Source organism: Struthio camelus, chromosome 1 (assembly GCF_040807025.1).
Source record: "Struthio camelus isolate bStrCam1 chromosome 1, bStrCam1.hap1, whole genome shotgun sequence".
Lineage (NCBI taxonomy): Eukaryota > Metazoa > Chordata > Aves > Struthioniformes > Struthionidae > Struthio > Struthio camelus.
The window spans coordinates 41725793-41746134 of NC_090942.1; the positions used below are offsets into that span (position 1 = coordinate 41725793).

The 20342-nt window shown below is 40.1% G+C and overlaps 1 protein-coding gene across 4 annotated transcripts in view; it reads right to left on the bottom strand.

Annotated features, from left to right (window-relative positions):
• Nucleotides 1–16945, bottom strand: part of ZFC3H1 (zinc finger C3H1-type containing) — a 40986-nt gene extending 24041 nt beyond the window's left edge. The window contains exons 1-12 of one of the 4 annotated variants that reach the window (XM_068935674.1): nt 16218–16945; nt 12076–12495; nt 9517–9581; nt 9172–9370; nt 8731–8957; nt 7014–7137; nt 5278–5375; nt 4082–4285; nt 3195–3359; nt 1009–1146; nt 475–593; nt 1–147 (exon numbers count right to left, since the gene is read on the bottom strand). In XM_068935674.1, coding sequence (XP_068791775.1) covers nt 1–147; nt 475–593; nt 1009–1146; nt 3195–3359; nt 4082–4285; nt 5278–5375; nt 7014–7137; nt 8731–8957; nt 9172–9370; nt 9517–9581; nt 12076–12495; nt 16218–16830 — 2519 coding nt within the window. In that variant the 5' untranslated portion in view covers nt 16831–16945. The remainder of the gene's footprint in view (nt 148–474; nt 594–1008; nt 1147–3194; nt 3360–4081; nt 4286–5277; nt 5376–7013; nt 7138–8730; nt 8958–9171; nt 9371–9516; nt 9582–12075; nt 12496–16217) is intronic. The other 3 variants (XM_068935659.1, XM_068935681.1, XM_068935665.1) reach the window with 3 other exon arrangements.
• Between the last annotated feature and the right edge of the window lie 3397 nt (nt 16946–20342).

A 20342-nucleotide genomic window follows, 5' to 3' on the forward strand; every position in this document is an offset into this window, starting at 1 on the left:
TTGTTTTTCTTAAGCTTTGCTTCTGCTTCTGTAACTTGTTTTGTCACTACCGCTATTCTACCAATTCCATCAACTTCACCATCGGAATTTGCAGGGGATGTACTGTTCCTCAGTGGATCAGTTTTAATTAAACGCTGCTTCTCACGACTAAAACAGAGATCGTACAAGCAAAGATATTCAGTAACTCCATCAACATTCACTTCATTGCGTATTCCAATTGCTTTAGCATCTTTCAAGAAGTAAGAGAACAACATTTCATATTAAAGAAAGCTTTCCAGAACTACATTCAAGTACGGTCATTCACATCAAACCCAAAGACTTTCTTTCGTCTTACTAAAAATTAAGGAAAAAAACTGAAGGTAATAATACGGTTTTCAGACTCGGATTTTTCTTCCAATTACAAAAATAGATTAGTAAAGCACTACAAAGAATATATATTTTACTTTAACTAACAACAACAAAACTCAGCTATACCTGGCAATCTCCTCTTTTAAGAGTCTATATTCTATCTTCTTATCTTCTGGTAAAGCCTCTGGAGTTCTCATTGGATCGTTTTCTTTTTCTGATTTTGGAGCAGCTTTGATTTTTGATGCCTGTTATAAACAAGTCCAAATCAATATTACTCACACAAGTTTTAAAATACAGCTATTTGATTGCTATTTCTAAGAGGCGCTTCAGCGCAAACTCCAGATTGTTCAAGGCAAGTAAGATCTTTTAAGTCAGTGTTATTTTTTTCTTTTCCACCAGTAATTAAAGATAAATTCAGTTTCAACTAAAAAAATGAAATCAAAATATATTACAGATTGTATCTACAGAATATTTTTCATAACCAAAAAGCATTTCAATTAGTTTGTGGAATGCAAATTACAATGTAATGGTCCAGACAAGAGTAATGTACTCGTTCTTGTCCATTTCTGATGTAACCCAATATTTCTTGGCCCAGGTCTAAACTTTATACTCTGAATAATTAACAACATCATTACAAAATTAAACATTGGTATCGTTTACCTCAACATTTCTCCTTGCTTCTTTTATCATAGATTCTAGTCCTCCAAATACACTATTAGTTGAGTTAGAGGGCTCTCCATCAGACTCGCTATCATCTGAATCATTTAATGTAACCACAACAGACTTGTGCTTTGGAAGCTGTCAAGGAGGAGGCAAAAAGGGAGGAGAAGAAAAGAACTTTTTATAGTAAGAACAAAAAAAAAAAAAACACACAGGAAAGCAGATGCAACTGAGCACATATTTACTAGAAGACAAGGAAAAAAGGAGGTTAAATTCCTTTAATAGTGTATGGCACAGTATGGCACACCAATTCCAGGCTGCACAAAAACAGTCAGAAGTTGCGGGACCCCACCAGCATCCAGTCTGGATACTGTAACATGAACGTTACTCCAGCATTTTCAGCCTATTCCCAGTTCTTTGTAGCATTTTTATGGCTCCATTGTCAGAACTTCCGACTTTCCTTAACTTCATAAATTTCAGTGATAAAAAAATCCCCATCTGCCATTTGCAAGCAAGTTTTTGTAAGCAATTGAGAAGTAACAATCAAGCCTGCACTGCAAATGCTGTGGCAGATGTACAAGAACTCCCTTATCTCTGCCACACGTTTTTGATGCCTCTTGTCCAACAGTTATACTTAGCTGACCTGGCATTAAGCTGTTCAGGCAGTTAAATTGGCAGAATACCAACTGTACATAAAGAACCTAAGTAATAAGATTAATTACTTTTTGCCAACATTGAAACTGAACCAGTTCACTGAAGATCAGATGACTGTCAACTCCCACACAAAGAAAGATGGAGAAACAGGCAGACGATTTAGATTAGCCTAAGATGTTATGTAGCTGCAGTTTGAAAAGAGCCAATTTCAAGTCATTTTTCAGGTCTTCTCCTCCTATCTCCTAATGTAGATCTGGAGAATTAAATACAGTTATACCTGTTTAACCTCCAACTCAGAACAGGGCCTCTCCATACTTTCAAGTATCTTCTAAAGCATAAAATAAAACCTATTTTTAAACTGGGAAATAACTGCAGCTGTAACGCTGGGTCTCTTCATGCTGTTCTAGGACACAATTTCAACCTGGGGTGAACAGATTTCTGAATGTCCATGACTATGTCGAAAAAGTTTTGCAAGAGGCAATTGAATAAGCAAACCAATGTCAGTAGGCTATTTACCATGCAGAGGTCTTCAACTCCACAGGAAAAATGCCAAGATCTGCAACTCAAAACCTGTTCTGAAATACGGTACTACATAGTCAAACATACAAAAGCCATCAAGCCTCCAAAACTATGAATTTGGATTTCAGAAGTCTGTTTTTCAATAGCCTTATTATTTTTGAACTCCTCTATATATCTAGTAATGATCACATAGCAACACTATCAATTTCTAGTTCAAAAACTCAGCTCTCATGAATTCACTTTTTTTAGGCTCTAAGAAGAAATACTAAGTGCTATGAGAGTTAATAAAAGCATAAGCAACACAAATGGTTTCAGTAATGCTTAAGATGATAGGAATCACTGATACTGTTTTCACATTGACACATTGAATTGTTTTTACAGAGAAGCATCTTTTGACTAGCCTCCTGTAAACATTAGTTTGGCCATAACTTCCTTGAAATAGCTTTGAATATAGAATAGATAAAATGTTGGATTTTAAACAAATTAGTACTTTTAACCAGTGCAAATTACTCAGCTCTAGCAGTTATCAGCTATATCTACACTAGCAAGTAAGATGGCACAACAGGCACAGATCCGAGGCTTGGTGGCGCTGAGTACCTGATGACCACTCTATTTATCTCAGGGATTTTACTCTGAACCAACACTAGCCTGGTTCCATGAACCGAATATGCGTTTGCAACTGGAGCACATTAGGTACACTCTCAGAACTAAGAGTTAACAGAAAGGAACGCTACTTGCATGCTAAAAGAAAAAAAAAAAAACCCACATCCATCTGAAATAAGATGCGTGCTCTGGTGCTGTCCTAAGATGTTAAATTCTTAATTATTCAGGGTCAAATTCTTTCCAGAAGATAAGAGTATACAAATTATCAAGTTAACTGTCAGTTCATATGTTAGCTCCACTGCTCTGTGCTGTATCTCTAGAAAAAACTTATGGCTATTTGCTTGTTCACTCGAACTGAGGACAGCTTCAGTTTGTTGTCTTATTAAGAGAAAGTGCCAATATTTGCTTACTGTGATCACTGCTCGGGGAGGCCTTGGTACTCTGACAAACTTTGTATTTTGTACCCGTGGCTGAGACACAGTATTAATACTGACTGCGGACAGATTGCTTCTTGGCACAGATTGCAAGTTATCTGCAACAGGGGGTGAAGGTGGACCACTGTTACTTGAAGTTTCCTAACAAAATAAATAAAAAAAATGCAGTCATAACACACACACACTCTTTACAGCTGTTTTAAAACATACGAAATGAAAGCATAAATTTTAAAAGAGATTTTCACTAAATCACAGTTCCAAGACACACATGCAACAGGCTACCTGCACATTAGACAAGTCTTGCAATTCTGTGATTATGTCAAAAAGGCAAGTGAGAGCGTTTAAGTTATTCACAGGTCAACTGCACAAAAAACCTGTGACGTTTTAATTATGCCAAAAAACCCTCTAAGTTTTCATAGCCACAAACTTCACCTCCTTCCCCCCGTCCCTTTTTCCCCCCAAAACCTTAACCATTAGAACTGGCAGGTTTCTTCCAATTCCATTTGCTAGAAGGTTGAAACCAAGTTCCAATGTTTTGTTTCCTGACTGTTAAATAATAAACAATTTAGCAGACAACAAAATCCCTGCTCTCTTCAAACATTCAAATTCCAGTACCTTAAAAGTTTCACAATTCCTTCAGAAACAAAAAAAAAGGTTGCAATTTACAACTCAAAGGGCATCTTTGGCTGTTTTTCATTTTTGCTTCTTTTGAGGAGAGGGGGAGGACAGAAATTCAGGGAACTTGTTTTTAGGCAGCAGAAAGGCAGCATAAAAGGAGCCTATATTCCTCGCTTCGCAGGACAGCTTTAAGTTTAGTTCAAGATTGCCATCTAGAGGTTTACATTCAAAAGCCAATGAAGTACCTCAGATCTGAAAGCTCGTTTGTTGGCTAGAGACTTCAGTAACTCTTCTCTTAATAGCATTTCCTCTTCTTCTTCCTCATCTGCAAATGGAGGTTTTGGTGGCTGCTCAGGCTCTTCAGGTGGAAGAGGTGGGAGAGGTGGAGGTGGCTCAAGAGAAATGCAAGAAATACCCTCTGCATAAAGCTGGCTCAAAGATGGTACAGGCTGAGATAAAACAGAAAACAAATATTTGAAAGTTTTGAGACTTATTGGTCTTTTAGGATCATTTGTCATAGGTGAAGCTACATAAGTTATTTCTTGGTTTAGAGCTAACACACACTGCAGTAGATTTAGACTAATATCAAAGGTGGGTGCTAAACCCTTACTAGTTACCAAGGCAGTGGAAACAGTAACGATACATTCACAAGATAAAGTTAGTATAGACATCCAAACTAACTGTAAATGAGAATTCAGAACCAGAAGTAGTCTATCTAGCCTTAGGAACAATGGATTAGTTTACTCGGCGTGAAGAAGTCTTGAAATAGTTTTACAAATTTGTCTTAGCCACAAAAAATGGCAGTTTCTTTTAGCCAAAAATTTGGTCTCTCATCTCACGGAACAGAAACTTTCTATAGCTTTCCTAAGGAGGATAACATGCACTCAGTGAAAACAGTGGTGCGAAAGAGCCACCTAATTCCATCGTCACATGGACTCTTAGGTGAGAAGACAGAGAGCGTATAGTCAAAATGCACAAAGTTTGAAACAAAAAGGATTGTGATGAGCCACAATTTGTTTTGTTTTTTTTTCTAGGTAACAAGCTAGAGAAAAAGCATACCTATATACATGGCCTAGAGATAAAACGCAAAGTTCCTTTATGCTTAAAATTCCAATCCATTTTTTTTCCAATGTGCTATAGGCAAGTTTTGCTTGCTGTTATGAAATGACATAGTTATAGCAACAATAAAGAAACGTTCAGCTCAATAGAGAGCATCTCCGTTGAACTGGATCAGCCAAAAGTAGCTGAAATCAAGAGTTAAAAAAGCAACCATAAGTCTAGCAGGTATTTAAAGGGAATCATCAATCACTTCTGAACTTCTTAATGATTCCCTCAAACTCTATCAAACATTTAAATTTAAGCTTAACTTCAGGATTAGAAATAGACACTAAACGAGAATTATTAACATTTTCAAAAACAGTTTCCTTCCAAGATTACTTACTGGAATTGGAGGTGGCAGTGGCAAGGAAATTGGTGGTACTGGAGGTGGAAAATATCCTATTGGACACTCAAAGAAAGGAGGCTGTACTGGAGAAGAAGCTGTAATCAAAAAGTAAAATTTATCAAGTGTAAGAAATTGGGTAGATAATTATTGAACAGCAACTTACATTTATAATTAAACTGATTTACTGCAGCAGAAGAGGCAGACAAACATTTTTAATACACGCAGCTTTAAAAGGCATGGTGTATACAGTTTCTTTTCCATATATTCAAAGAAAATTAGAGTAGTGTTATTGCCTTGTTTCTATCTTGTACATGAAACACAAATACTCCCCAACAATGCTTCTGAGGGAATAATTCAGCCCTCATATTTGATTTAATTCATAATACCTTCTTAAACTATAAACCTCAACTCAACCTCAACTACTACTCCTGGCTACTGGCCACCAGAGATACCATACAAATTAGGACAAAGGCAGACCAAATGCACTGCTGAAACTGACTTCCAAAACACAAAACTAGAGCCTCAAATGCTTCACCAAGACAAGATTCACATTGCTTACATATTAAAACAGCAGATACAGTATGTTAGAAAACTAAGGAATAAGGAAGGCTGACAAGAAAGGAGAAAAACAAAATGAAAATGGAGAAATGAACAATGAACTGCAAGAGAATAACAATGGCCAAAAGAAGTATGCTTAGTGAAGCTTTAGCAAGACTACATTTTTCGACACTTTCAGATGGAACAAGGAAGCACAAACAGTTTAAATGCACCTCAAACTCAGTCATAAAATAATTTAGGTTCGAAGAGACCTGTGGAAGTCACCTGGCCAAACTTTGGGGCCAGCCCTGCTTTGAGCGCCTAAGTCAGATCAGGTTGCTCAGGGCCTTATCCAGTCAAGCTCCAAGTATCTTCAAGGATACAGACCGCACAACACTTCTGGGCAACCTGTTCCAATGTTTGGCCATCCTCTTCGGGAATGTTTTTCTTTATATCTAACTGGAATTTCTTTTATTACAATTGCTGCTTGTAGCTTTTTCATGTCCTCTGAAGAGTTTGGCTCTGCCTTCTCTATAACCGCCCATTAGGTAGCTGAAGAGAGCAGTAAGAGCCTTTCTTAGCCTTCTCTTCTCAGGACAAACCCAGCTCTCCCATGTGCTCCACTCCCCAGTGAACTTCACTGCCCTCCACTAGACTCCTTCCAGTAAGTCAGCATCTTTCTCGTACTGGAAAACGAAAAACTGATGTGGTCCTCCTCAATGCTTACGAGGACGGAATAAGCAGTTCCCTTAACACACACATCCCCAGTAATAGTCTCAGTACTGCTGCACAGGCTGCAGTTAGCCTTTATCACCCAAAGGCATGCTGCTGTCTCATGTTCAGCCTGTGGTCCACCAGGCCCTTTTCTGCAAAGCTGCCTTCTACCCACTCAGTACTCAGGGGACTCTGCTTTCTATAAAACTGCTTTGGAATATAAAGGAAGAAACTTCAAATTATTCCAATTAGAAAAGTATAAGCCTGAAGACATTCAAAAGATCAAAGCAGCAGAGACACTGGAAAACAATCTCTATAAAGATAAGGCAGAATTAGCTCATCGTAAAATATTATAATTCTACAGCTATATGAGTGCATGTCATATCGCAAAGGAATGAGTTTCCTTCTAAAATGATAGCTAATTTCATACTTTTTAAACTATTTTTAATCAATCACATAGGAAAACTGGAAATAAGACGTACCTGGAGAGTTAGTTTCGCTATCTGTATCCATAGCAACTTCGTCATAATTATCATACTGATATATCCCTCCTGCACTATCCGTAGATTGCTTATCTAAAGACCATCTCAAGTCCGTATCTGAAGACTAAACATACAAAAGTGTGTTTTAATTTAGCTGTCTTCCATTATTCCTTTAAAGAAAACTAATTAAAAGCGACTGTTAGAAGGTAGAACTCTTCTAATTTTGTCTTATAACTGATTTACAAGTACAATTCCACTCAGTGTATACAAAAAGAATAAGCTAAAAACTAACTTTTAATCAAATCTGCGGCAGGTAGCAACGCAGTAAATTTAAGGTCAGTTGTCAAAGCAGAGCTTAAGGGAGGGGGAGAGGCAGGGGAGCCGTGACACACGAAAACAAGGTTTAAACACCTAGCAGGTCATTATATATTTGGCAAATTGCTCTGGTTATGCATTCCTGTAATACTGAAAGAGAAATGAATTCTTTACTGTTTCTGTGAATCTGCCATGGTAATTACCAGCACCTGAGCTACCCTTGTTAGGAATAAGGCAGAAGTGCACAAGGATCATCTCTACTAAGATGAAAGTTGAGGGTTTAGAGGAAACGTGATCTAGTTGTTCTAAAGCTGTTGTCTCAGGTGGGAATCCTTTCGCTGTCCCAAAGCAAGTCACATACCCCACTGAAATACGCCAAGAGATTGTCAATTCATAAAAAATAATGTTTACAGGATGCATAGCACTATACAGATGCCAATGAATTTTCACTGAGCATGAAAACATGCAAAGGGAGGGAGTATTACTTCCCAGACAACCAATTTGCATTCCTTTAGGTTTTTAGCACTTACAATCAAATATTTCAAGCCTCAGTTTCCCAATGACTACTTTAGGACTCTTGTATAACACAGCCTTAAATAGGGAGCCCCAACTCATCTAACTGTACATTTCTCATCACAGCATCAGCAACTCTAGCCACTTCACGCATCTAGCAGCAGCAGCTGTACTGCTCCCATTAAGAGTACACTGAAAGGATTGATGCGAAAGAAATGTTGGGTTCTTCTCTATAACGTACCAATGTTTAACACAGAATATGACTGATTCAAGTGCCTTTTGCCAGTCTCATGATGAGAGTATGAAGATAGCCTACAGGTGCAGCATGATGACCACTGCAGTAACTCCATTACTTTAGGAATTTGACACTAGCCTCCATTATAGGATGAGTTAAGTAATTAGTTATGTTTTGTATCCGAGCACATTTTGTACCTTGACAGATTAGAAAAATACTACAGAACAAAACCATAAAGAGATCACGTTCTGAAGGAAGTAAGCTGCTGAAGCTCTAATAAGACAGAATAATTTTGAAAACATGGAAACAAACAGCAATCCAATAGAGATGAAAGCCTAGAACGTTTGGTTAATTGATTTGTATTAAGTTACAGACTGCTTTTTGGTCCCCATGTTTTGTCCCAAAATACCTCAATGTCCCAAAACACTTTTACGAGGAGAATGCTTACCTGTCACCACTTTGCAAGTGTACAACTCATGACAAACCTATCTTGCCAAAACTAAAGGGAATGGCTGCCTAGCATGGGATTAAAGCACTGCATCCACTGAAATAATTCAAAAAAAAAAATTGGAATAGGGAGAGCAGAATGGTGTAAAAGCAGAAGTCATTCATGGCGCTATATAATACTTGAATACCATATTACAAATTAATTACCCTGCTTCTCGATCTCCTCTTTCCTCCAACTAGCTTCATGAACCGATTGTACTGCTCTTCTTGATTTGAGAGGTCCCTAATTTTTCTGATCTCTTCTTCTCTTTTTCTTCTCTCCTCCTCCTCTTCTTGCTTCCTCTGGTCTTCCTCTTTCTGACGCCTGTCTTGTTCCTTTTGCTGCTGCATCTTCTTCGATGTCTTTGTCGGTTGTTTCCTCAAAGCTTGCTTGGCTTTAAATAAAAAGATTTGTGATTAACTCCACCTTAACTAAATGGTTCTCCAAATCCTACACTCTTCAGGAGCCTGAAGTATTCTGTGGATGATAGTGGTTCTGTATGAAGGATCAAAGGCTCATCCCCTGGCATTTCACACAAGGTATTATATTTTTGTTTATTTCAGAAGACATACTACTGATAGCTACTTCAATAACATTAAACATATTACCTGTAGCACTAGTTTTCTTTGTTGAGTGTGCTTTTGTACTGGCTTTGGCTTTTGGTGTTACAGTTTTTGTTTTTGTTAATTTTTCCTTGCTTTCCTTCATCACCTGTTGTTCTTTCTGCTGCCATTTTTTACTAGCAGACTGGAGGGCGAGGAGCCTAAGCTGCAATTCAGACATCTCCTCCTCATCATCAAGCAGCTTCTTAAAAAGAAGCGGGGTGGGGGGGGAGATAACAAAGAGTCAAGAGATGTCATTTAGTAAGTATACAATTGTATATGCAATGTAAGTATGCAATTTGGAGTAAGCAATCAAAATGAAGTCTCAGCTACAGAGGAATACTTTCTTACCTTTTCAGATGTAACATCTGAAGTACTAAGCTTTCGCGCTAATGTTTGTTCTTTGTCTTCTGCACCTTTCAAAAGAAAAATATCATGTTTTTGAATCAGCTGTTTGACATGATACTCAAAACAGAAACACACTAATGGGCAATAAGGGAAAGACAGCAGGGATTTCTATAAAGCTTATACCAGAGGAGCTTGAATCGTAGAGAATTAAAACTCAGGGAAGTTTGTTTCTCTTTTTAGAATTAAGATAAGTTCTTCAACTCCAATAGGTCTGGAGAGACATCCAGGATACCATTTGAAATAAGTATCATGGGAAAAGCAAATGCTGCTAATATCTTAATACATGCAAAATTAACTAGGATACACTTATTGATGCCCATGAATCTGCAGTAACTAAAATCAGCTAGCTATTCCTGCTTTGAAAACCTGTATTATATTGTTATAAAGCATCACTCACATGGTTTAATCTGTCAGCTTTCAAATCATTTTCATACAATACATTGCACTGAGTGGTGCGCACCACTCAAGATGCTCTTAATAAGCATAACACAGCATCTATTTCTACTATAATATTACCTGTATTCCCAACTTCAGTGCTTTTAAGTTTTAAAGTTGGATTTTTTTTAAGACTGGTTTTGCTTTTGAAATAGCTCTTCTGCTTTTGCCTTGCAGAAGTTCTGCTTCTCTTCCTACAGGCTACTGTTTTTCCTTCTGCTATCAAGATCCGTTGTTTTTATTCATGTCTCCTACTAAAAGCTACATCACCCCTTAAAGAATACCAGAAGTAATTTTTTTTTTATTGATGGGAAAGATATAAAGGAAAAATACCCAGCATGACACGGTTTAACTCCTAGTAATCAGTTTTCTCTTTCAGTTCCTTTACAGGCTTTGTCTCCTAAATTCTCATGCTCAAGATATGAATCATTCTGACTTTCAATGTTCTAGTCTTACCTTACATCACCTTACTAATCACTCACCTGTACTCTTTCTTAATGCCTCTACTTACTACTTTGTCTCTTCCCACTCAAATTGAGGGTTTAGGCACACTGACAAATTAGCTAACACAAGATGACACGTGATACACGTTAACACTCCCTCAGTCACAGCAAACATGATTTATTAAAACTAGCTTAAACTGCCTATTCTTAGGCTTCACTTAACTGCTTTATTTTGCTGCAGATTTAAAAGGAAGCTCAAGGACTTAAACCACAGGTCAGCTGAACATGGCAACTTGTTTCTCACTAACTGGTTCTCATGCCTGAGTTATCACCCTCTTCACCTACAGTCCAAGAACTACCTCAGTTTTATTCAGCACACTTTTTCTATCCTCCAGATATATTTCTTCTATGAATTCTTTCTATTCCTGGCCCACACGATTTCTCCACTATTTGTGTATATCAATTATGACCAAAATAATTCTGGTGAGAAAGTCTCATAAACACTTGTTACACTAAAGAAAGCACATAATAAAAAGATTAAAAACTGACAAAGATGTCTCTAAATATGATCTTCCTGTTCAGTCTAAAATAAAAATTAAGTATTTTTGCATCAGCAAAAGAGAAGTGACTAGGCAAAAGAGAAGGAAAACTCTAAGTGAAAGCCAATGATTTTGCTAAGAACAGCAATTACAACCTTCAAATCTTGTCCTCCCCTTTCTGACAAAAAATCAGCTAGTGCAATAAAGGACATGAGTTGAAAAAACTAATCACACTTCCAAGCAATTTGAAGGAATTAATTAGAATAGGGAGGAAACATATCTACCAGTTTAAGTCTTGAATAACATTTTTAGGTTTGTCAAAATCAGACCCAGAGTTTTAAAACGTTCTTCTCATGCCACTTCATAGCGAAAAATAACAATTATGATGCTACTGTAAGGCAGCATTCAATATAAAGCTACATTTGACCTTTACAACAGTAAAACGTTGTTACTGTTTTAACTCCAAGTTACTTTAGGAAAAGAACCTGAGTGTTGTATGGGTTACTAAAACACTGCTGGTTTAATACACGTTTCTCTCTCTCTTTAGAAGAGGCATAAGTGGGAAGCACGACTGACTAATTAAAAATTGGCTATTTTCTCTTTCTGAGGCTATGGTTCAACAACACAGCATATCCAGCTTTAGAGCTCTTTCTGCTGAACTTTTCTGCCACTGAGGAGACATAACACCTTTGTTGACAGAAGTAAAGAGAGGAATCACATAGCCAGAAGCAGGAATAGAGAATTTATCTTCTTGTATGAAGTATCTTCTTAATTTCAATTGTGGCGGGCAACTAAACTTACAGCTATGAGAAAGGAAAAAAAATAGAGATGTATGTTTCTTCATTCATCTTCAAACTTCTCTAGAAGCAAGCTCTTTCCATTAATCTTTCTAAATAAAAACATGCATCAAAATATTTTTTAGTGATATAAGCATCCATTTCAGAATTTCTGACAAAAGAGTTAATTCCTTTGAAAATACAGCAAGCCCAGTATTTTAATTCAAGTAGTAGAATATTCCCAAACAGATAATAAATAAATAAAAGGATGCTCAAATGGCAAGCTAAAACAACTTTACAAATATTTACCTTGGCTGGATTCTGTGACTTCAGCTTTTTGTGATGACTGCTTTGTTCCTTCTTTGACTTTTTTCAATCTGCTCCTCTCAGCTGGAGTAGACAGTTTTTGTCTGAGAGGTTTCAGTTCAAATGCCTGAAAGGCTATAACCTGATTTTTCTCCTCAGGAGATACTTCTTTTATAGCATCCGTTGTAATACTGTCATTTTCTACAGTTATTTGGTCCTCAGTGTCCACTGTTTTATCATCATCTTGTTGCTCCGTTTCTTCCCTGTTGCTCAGAGCCAGTCTTTCATCTTTATTAATGTATTCAAGCTCAAGCTGTATTTGCTTATATTTCAAGAGCAGATCCTCAAAACTTTCTTCCACAGAGTTTTCATTTTTAGAAGAGTAGTTCTGTTTTCTTGATGGGGACCTTCCAAAAGTTTTGGCTGAATTACGGGTTAAGAAAATTAAGATTAAAATATTTATAACCTTAAGACAGCAGATACCTTACCAAGGAAGACAAAATTGTGACAAACAGAACTTAAAATCCATTCTCATACATTGTAATTTTTACCTTAAGCCTAGCCTGAAAAACTGTCTCTTATAAATCAATAAGAGTAGCATGGAAAAAGATATATCCACTACTATATATCAACAATTTCAATAATTTATCAAATCAGTAATTCAAAATATTTTAATAAATACAATTTCATAACTTGCTTAGGAGTCTTCTCCCTCTTGCTCACGTCACCCTCCTGGAAACAGCAGCTCTAATACTGAGAAGGTACCATACTACAGTTCACCTGAAAGTAAGTCAGACTACTGGAGTTAGTATCTCTACTACTGACTCCATATTCAACATTTTGAAAAAGACGGGCTAAATTCATTCTCACTCATTTTATCCTTTCATAATATGCTAATAAGGTCTAGCCACAGCACAGTTAAAAGCTGCAGTAACTGTAGCCTAGTAAACAGAGTGAGGCATAGAATAATCAACAAATGGGGAGTGAGGAGGGGAACAAGAAAGGGCTAAACACTTGCCACAAAACATTCAAGAAGATAGTAAAAGAGGATTATTTATTTTTTAATTAATTTACTCATTATAATGAGAATAATATTATTTACTCAGAACTGGTTCGTTACGCATGCCCCACAGATACAGATTGTCTAGGTGCCCGTTTTGACAAGTTGCTCAAGGTAGGCAATGGAAACGCACATCTTCGTCAACTGCACCCAGAAAATCCTATACGAAAAGCTCTCCCGACTAGCAGTTCAATTTCTTTTACCTTAACCTGACACTTACAAAGCTAAAGTACCCAGCAAAAAATTATCCTGGGGGAAAAATATTTTAGGCCACTAATGAGTCAGGTTTGATTCATTCAACTTTCAGTGTCAACCTCCTGTGATAACAGCCGACTCACTCTGTAAGTCAGTTGAAATGCTTTTTCCACTAATGTCACGTCTTAAAACAATAACGTAGTAAAACTTAAAGCTAAAAGAGGGATTATTTGAATGCAGGGATACTGAACAGAGAGGAAGACAACTTTGTATTTGTCTTCCGCTTACAACAGGCAACAACAACTTGGACGTTTCACTATGCTAACTTCTAACACAAATCTGAAGAATCTTGGTAAATATCCTACAAAAACAACTTCTGTAACAGCAGGAAATCTTTTGCTGTACAATAGCTCCATCACAAAAAACAGATACTAGTCAGGATACACTGTAAGGAAAAAAAAAATTTGTAATAGCTAGTACTTGATTGCCTTCCAATCTGAATTAGTTCTATAAATATGTGGAAAACACATCAAAACATAAAGAGCTGTGCACAGCACAACCCCAAATTATAACAGGCACAGCTGCCAAATTCACTTTCAACTCATTTCTACTTCAAAAAAATGTAATTGCATTAGTAATTTTGTGAGCATCCACAGAAAATTCCAAAGTTATTTTTATAAGTGATGATCACTTAACTAAGTCTAACAGTTATTTGATATAAAAATACTTCAATAGCTTCAGGGGTCATCTAGAGCTGGGGAACAAGATAAAAAGTTTTGAGATGTCTTTTGAGCTTATGATAATTAAATGGCTAGAGCCTCCACGACTGTATTCATCACGCATTCTTATAAACGTATCACACGTAAGAATTTTTTTTGTATGTGGTTCTACACATAGAATTCAAGACTGAATGGAGGGTTATGAGAGGCAGAGGGGAATGTGTTAAAACAAGTTATTCTCCAATCAACTCAGAAGAATCTTCATCATGCAACAAAAAGAGACCAACTGATGAAACTAGGAGTCAGAAGTGTAAAAAAATGTATACTGTTCAGAATTCAATGGCAATCAGAAAGTCACATTTTTGTCCCATGTTTCAGTCTCAAAATTCCACAGTTTTCTCTCTCTGAATAACAATTTCTGCAGAAGGCTTATCCAGACACCTTTATCTTAAAGTTGCTAGGAATTAATTAAGAAAAAAAAGCCTGTTAAAAGCTAATACCCAAAGAAAAGAATTCTAGAAGATCAGCATCGCACCCTGCCACTTATATGCTCTCATTCTCATGCTCCTACACAGTACGTGCAAAGTGCTAGTTCCAAGAAGGAGGCCAAGGATGAAGAAAAAAAATGCAGGTAGATCTCTTGAAATATTTCATTTTCCATGAGGAAATCCAAACATCACTCCAGGACACGAGTCTCCTCATAACAGTTGAGGTGAGGGCTACTTCTGAAGTCACATGCCCATGAATTATGCCTCTACTCCACTATTATCAGCAAAGTATGGAGGTACCTTAATATTTCGGGCTACTGTAATACCAGCTCTTTTGGGTGGAAAGGCTATGAAATACAGAAAAAAAAAAGTAATATTTTACAGAGAAATTCATGATCCTTCCTTCACTACATGGCCCATAAATAATTGAAAGTCATTTTTTAAGGAGCAATAGCATTAGATCCTTCTCTATAACGTTTAAACAGAAGATTGTAGCTAAGCATGGGCCTAACACACAAAAAAAGTTTCTCACTTGCTTCTTTTGCTTGGAAAATTGAGTCAGCAGTTTCTGAATGCTCTTTTAATTAAGAAGGAGAAAAACACTTTATGTTAGCATTAATAAACATTCTAACATCTCTTAAAGGTGATCAACATTTGCCCCACAAACTATTTGTTACATGGAAAGTCATCATTTTCTGGTACTCAGAGCAACATTGCGAATTAATAGACTTAAAATCTATTTTCAGCACTATCACTGTCTTACTGCGCGACCTTGGGCAAATCACATTTTCACTTGCTGCCTCTCAAGATAAGAAAACATTCTTGAATGAAGAGTTCGTATAAAGACTTCAGTAAGACTCTAATGTTACCAGATGAAATTAAATAAGAACACCTCTTTACCTCTAGTTTACATCGTCTCTTCACATTCAAAGAAAAAAAAAAGTTAATGACACAGATAAGTGATCTTGGATTAAAAATAACAGAAGGATCCAACAAGTAGCTTTCAAAGCCTTAAGTCCTGGCACAAGTAGGAAAAATCCCACAAGCAATGCTATGTATGCCTTTATACAGAAATAGGGCTTTCCCATATTACCCAAACCCCCATATAAAACATACTCTGTGCATACAGTCCCAGTTCAAGTTCGGCTTAAAAAGTAGCTCTGAACTTGACTTTAGCTATGCATAAAGCCCTCTGAAGGGCTGTAAGCGAAAATGCAAAAACAGTGGATCCTTCATTGCCCAACAGGGGAAATTAACAAGCTTAGGGTTTTAGTTTTACAACTATGACACGTTAATTACATATATTAAAACTGCCTCACCAAAGACTGACCCTACTTCACAATATTTTCACTTCAGGCTAGAAAAGTAACCACCTGGGATCCAATCGACTACGGCTTTGTTTCAGGCTACGCTTTTTCTTTTTCCCTAAACAGGGCTGATGGGCCAGGCTGCAAGCCGTTTCACAGGAATAAACCCGCTTCCCACCGAAAAGCAGAGCCCGCCGTCCGGGCCGCCCCCGGGCTGCTCCCCTCGCCGTCGGCCGGGCGGGGAGGGAGGGAGCGAGGGAGGGAGGGAGGTCCCTCCTCAGGGCTGCCGGCCGCGTTAAGGCCGCACTGACACAGCCGGGCCCACGCCAGCAGCGCGGCCTCCCCGCCTGCGCTCCCTCTCACGTCTGAAGGATACATTTTCGAGGCGACGGCTCCCTCCAGCCCTGGCTGCCGCTGAATCCGGCGCCGCCTCCCCCTCCGGGCGGCCTGCCCGGCGGGTTGCCTCCTCGATCGCCGCCGCCTCGGCTCCTACCCCAGCGCCCTCCGCCTCGGTAGGGCCGGCCGCGGAAGCGGAATCGGTCCAGGGCGTTGTGGCTGCGCTCCCAGAAGGAGAGCCGCGGGCCGCTCTCCGAGTGCGAGCCCGACGGCATCCGCGGCGCCGGCAAGGGCGGCGGGTGGGAGCGGAACGAGTCCTTGGGCCGATAGCCGCCGTGGCCGTGCAGGTGCCCCATCTCCGGCGGCGGCTGGTGCCGCGAGCGGGGGAAGCGCCGAGCGGAGGAGGAGAGGGAGATGCCCCCGCGGAGGCCGGGAGGCGGCCTGCGCCGCGAGTAGGGCCTGCTGCTGCTGACGAGGCCGCCGCCGGGCTCGGCGCCGCCGCCGCCGCCGCCCCCACAGGGCCAGGAACCGTTGTTGTCATCGTCGCTGATTTCGCCGTCTTCCAGCTCCCCTTCTTCCTTCGGGGAGAGCCCGCTAGGATCCAGCGCCGCCTCCGCAGGGGCGGCCGCCGCCTCCGCGGCCGCTGCCGCCATAGGGCCCAGGCCAACGGTCCCGACGAGGCAGAGCGCGGCCCGCCCGAGCCGCACGGGCGGTTTCGATTCCTGCGCAGGGCGGCCCTGCGCCTCGCCTCGCCTCGCCCCCTCCCCGGCCCGGCCCGGCCCTCCCCCCGCGCGCCGCCGCCGCCGCCGTCACCAGCCAGCCAGCCAGCCAGCCGCCCGCCCCTGCCCGGCTCTTCCCCGGCGCCCGCCTGCTCTCGCGAGGCCTCGCCTTGGCCCCGCTGCCCGAAAGGGAAGGAGAGAGGCAGGTTACGCAACTTAAAAAAAAAAAAAAAAAAAAAGAGGGGGCCTTGGGGGAGGGCGGAAGGGGGGGGAAGCTTCCCTAGCGCTGGGTATCCTGGGTAATGTAGTTCTCCGCTGCAAGGGAGGCCTTGACTTGATCGGCCTGTGAGGGAGGGGGCGGGGAAAAGCCGGTGGCTCAGCCTATAGCGGGGCGGCGGTGGGTGACAGGCGCCAATGGGAGGCTGGTCCGCCATGTTGGTGAAAGGAGGCGAGTGGGAAGGCCGCCATCTTGTGGAAGGGGAACGAGCTGTGTGAGGGAGGGATGGGCTGCGTGGCGGCGGCGGCGGGGGGCTGTGCCGCTGGCTGCCGCAGGAGCGTCAGTAGCGTCTCCTCCCGGTACTGTGCGGGGCAGCGGCAAGCACGGCGCTCCCGGGGCAGAGGGCAGGGACTCCTCCCGGAGCGCTGAGGCGTGGGCGCCCCTTTCCCCCAGGCTCTGGCGCTCGCTGTAGCGCGGGGGAGGATGTCCACGGCCCTCTCTCCTGCAGTGGGGAGCGTGTCCTGCTGCCCCCCAAATTGCTCACAGGTTTCTAAGGAAGGAAAAGCAGGTGGTGTCGTATCTGTCCCCAGCAGTTAGGCAGGTGTCGTTAAATTGCTTGCTCCCTCCCAGTGGCTGAAATGCTGCTGTTGTAGAGGAAGGTTTCTGGCCTGTTACTGTGCAGAAGCTCAGATCAGCCTAATGGCATGGGAATGGAAAGTGAGCATCTGAGAGGGTAAAGCTAGGAGGAAAAACTCCCTTAGAACGGTATCATTTATTTTTATTGGATTTCTCTTAAGTTTGAGCACCCTGATGCCATCTCTCTCGGCATATCAGGAGTCCCACCTCCTGCCAGGGTGTTGTCAGGAGAGCAGTGATGGCATCCTTTGGCAGGAGGAGAAATCTTGTTTTAAATAAGGCCTTCAGCTTTTGTAATTCAAACTGGTGTCTCATGGAAAAGTCACATGTCTTGACTTTTAGAAGTTCTAGCTCTGTTTCTGAGCATTTCTTCACAATGAGCGTGTGTGCTAAATGTCTTCACAGGCTTGCCAAATTCCTGAAACTTGGAGAAGGCTGCTGCCGTTTTGTGCTTTTTTGTAGAGTAAATGGTGAAGGATTTATTCAGCAATAACGTGCTTCTTTCACTTTATTTCACTCTAGTTAGAATTCTCAACACAGGTTGTTTTGTTCATATCTCTTGTCACAGAACCATCATGCTTCTTCCTGTTTATGGAAGCACTTGCACCAAAAATAAAATTCAGTATCATATGCTATGTTATTTCAAGTTTTTGTTTTCCTTCTTTTTCTCACGGGTGTCCTTTAGAACAAACAAGAAAAGAATGGATATACTTTGCAAAGTGCAAACATTTTATGCCAAACAAGCATTTATTTGCTCAAAACACTTTGCATCTTCTTCTTCTGGCCTAACTGAGCAAACAAGATGATTTAGAATAGATGCTGTTCCAGTGACTTTTGACTTCATATAAAACTCGGGGTAAGTTAATGGAACGTGTACGTCGTATACTAAATTCTTCTGCATTTCTTCTATTTCAAGCAGAACGTGCCAATTCTATTAAAATGTACATGGAAGAATGAAGCAAATGAAATGTTTGCTTTTATTTTGATAATCATCCATGATGTCACGGTAGTGTCCTGTCATGTGTCAGCGCTTCTGTTTAGATGGATGTTGCCTCTAGAAATTATGCTTAACAGGTGGCTCATGCCAACTAAACACCTCACATTACTAAGGACATCCACGAAGGGCTGGCAGATAAGACAGAACTTTCTGAGTATTTCCTGAAGCAGAAGCTGGAGGTCGGGCAGGGTGTCGAAAACAGTACTAGATGTTTTTGTTTAGGCTGCTGTCCCAAGGCCTGTGTCTGAAATCTGATCAGCTGTAGTTATAAGCAAGCCTCAAGATCACTACACCTAAACTGCAGAAACTTCCCTTCCAATAGATGCTTATTTACTTGGGCATTCAGAGCTTTGCATATATATAATTTCAGTTTTGTTTGTACAGTTATGTTAATTTCTAAGCGTCTTTGCACACTGGTAGGATGTGAATGTCATCATCTTTCAAAGTGAAAAGGAAAGCTTATAAAACTCTTAGGTGTTGGAGAGAAGCAGCAGTACTATGTTAACTGTGAAGTTAACCTGATCTACGTGTTCCTTTATATTCAATTCACTGGTTCTGTATGGTTGCCCAGAGTTCATCCAACAAGTGCCCTGAAGTTAGGTGATGCTATGTCATCTATATTACGGATTTCTAGCCCAGAAGTACTTAACCATTTACAAAAGTACAGTTTCTGAGAATCTTTTAAGTGTTTTGGAGGTCTTGTGCTATCATCCGGATGTTTTATTTCAGTCATTTGATACTGCCGGCTTTTTCCTCTAGTCCAGTGTTATCAGGCAAGCAATGTCGTTATGTTTGAACTCTGAGGAAGAAGAAGATTCATCAACTGAATTCATTAGTGCTGATAAATAAGGGAATTGACAGAGTTAAATTCTTCCCTGAAAAGTGTGTAAAATGGCTTGTGTAAACAGAGTGCGTTGATCTGATGTGTTTGGTACCGACGCGTTTGTAAAGTCCGTGAACGTTTGAAAAGTTGGGAAAGGGCTGCTACTCAACAGAAAAAATAAGAAACTTCCATATTTCTCCCATAGGTAATAGATGAGGTTTCATTGCGGATACCATAAGTCACTTTGTAACTTTAAAACTAAAAGGCCAAAGTAAAGAAATTTCATCTTGGCTGTATTTGACTTTATGCCTTTAAAAGACATCTCAGATTGCTGCTGGAGCAGAGGTTTTTGCGTTAAACGCCGAATGTCTTTTCAGCAAAGTGCAATGGATTAAGAAAATGTATATCTTTTGAACTGGAATGTAAACTCTGATTTGTTTTTGATCACGTGTTCCCTAAGTATTGTCTGCACCTCTAGACATGGGCAAAAAAGTATCGCAGAAATAGTGTATCTGTTTGTGAAAAATGTTACTTGAGTTACTGACAAAAAAGTATATCTGCAGCTACGATTGACTGAATTGAAAGATATCTCCATGAGCTCTTCATGAGACTAAATAGCAAAGATCACTGGTGATGTTTACATACGTAGTGTAGCTAGTGCAACTAAGACTCATTTACATATTTTACAAATCTGAATTACGACAGCTAGTGCAGCAAGCATAATCTTGAGTTTTCTGTTAAAATTTTAAATGTCTCTGACATAAGAAAGTATC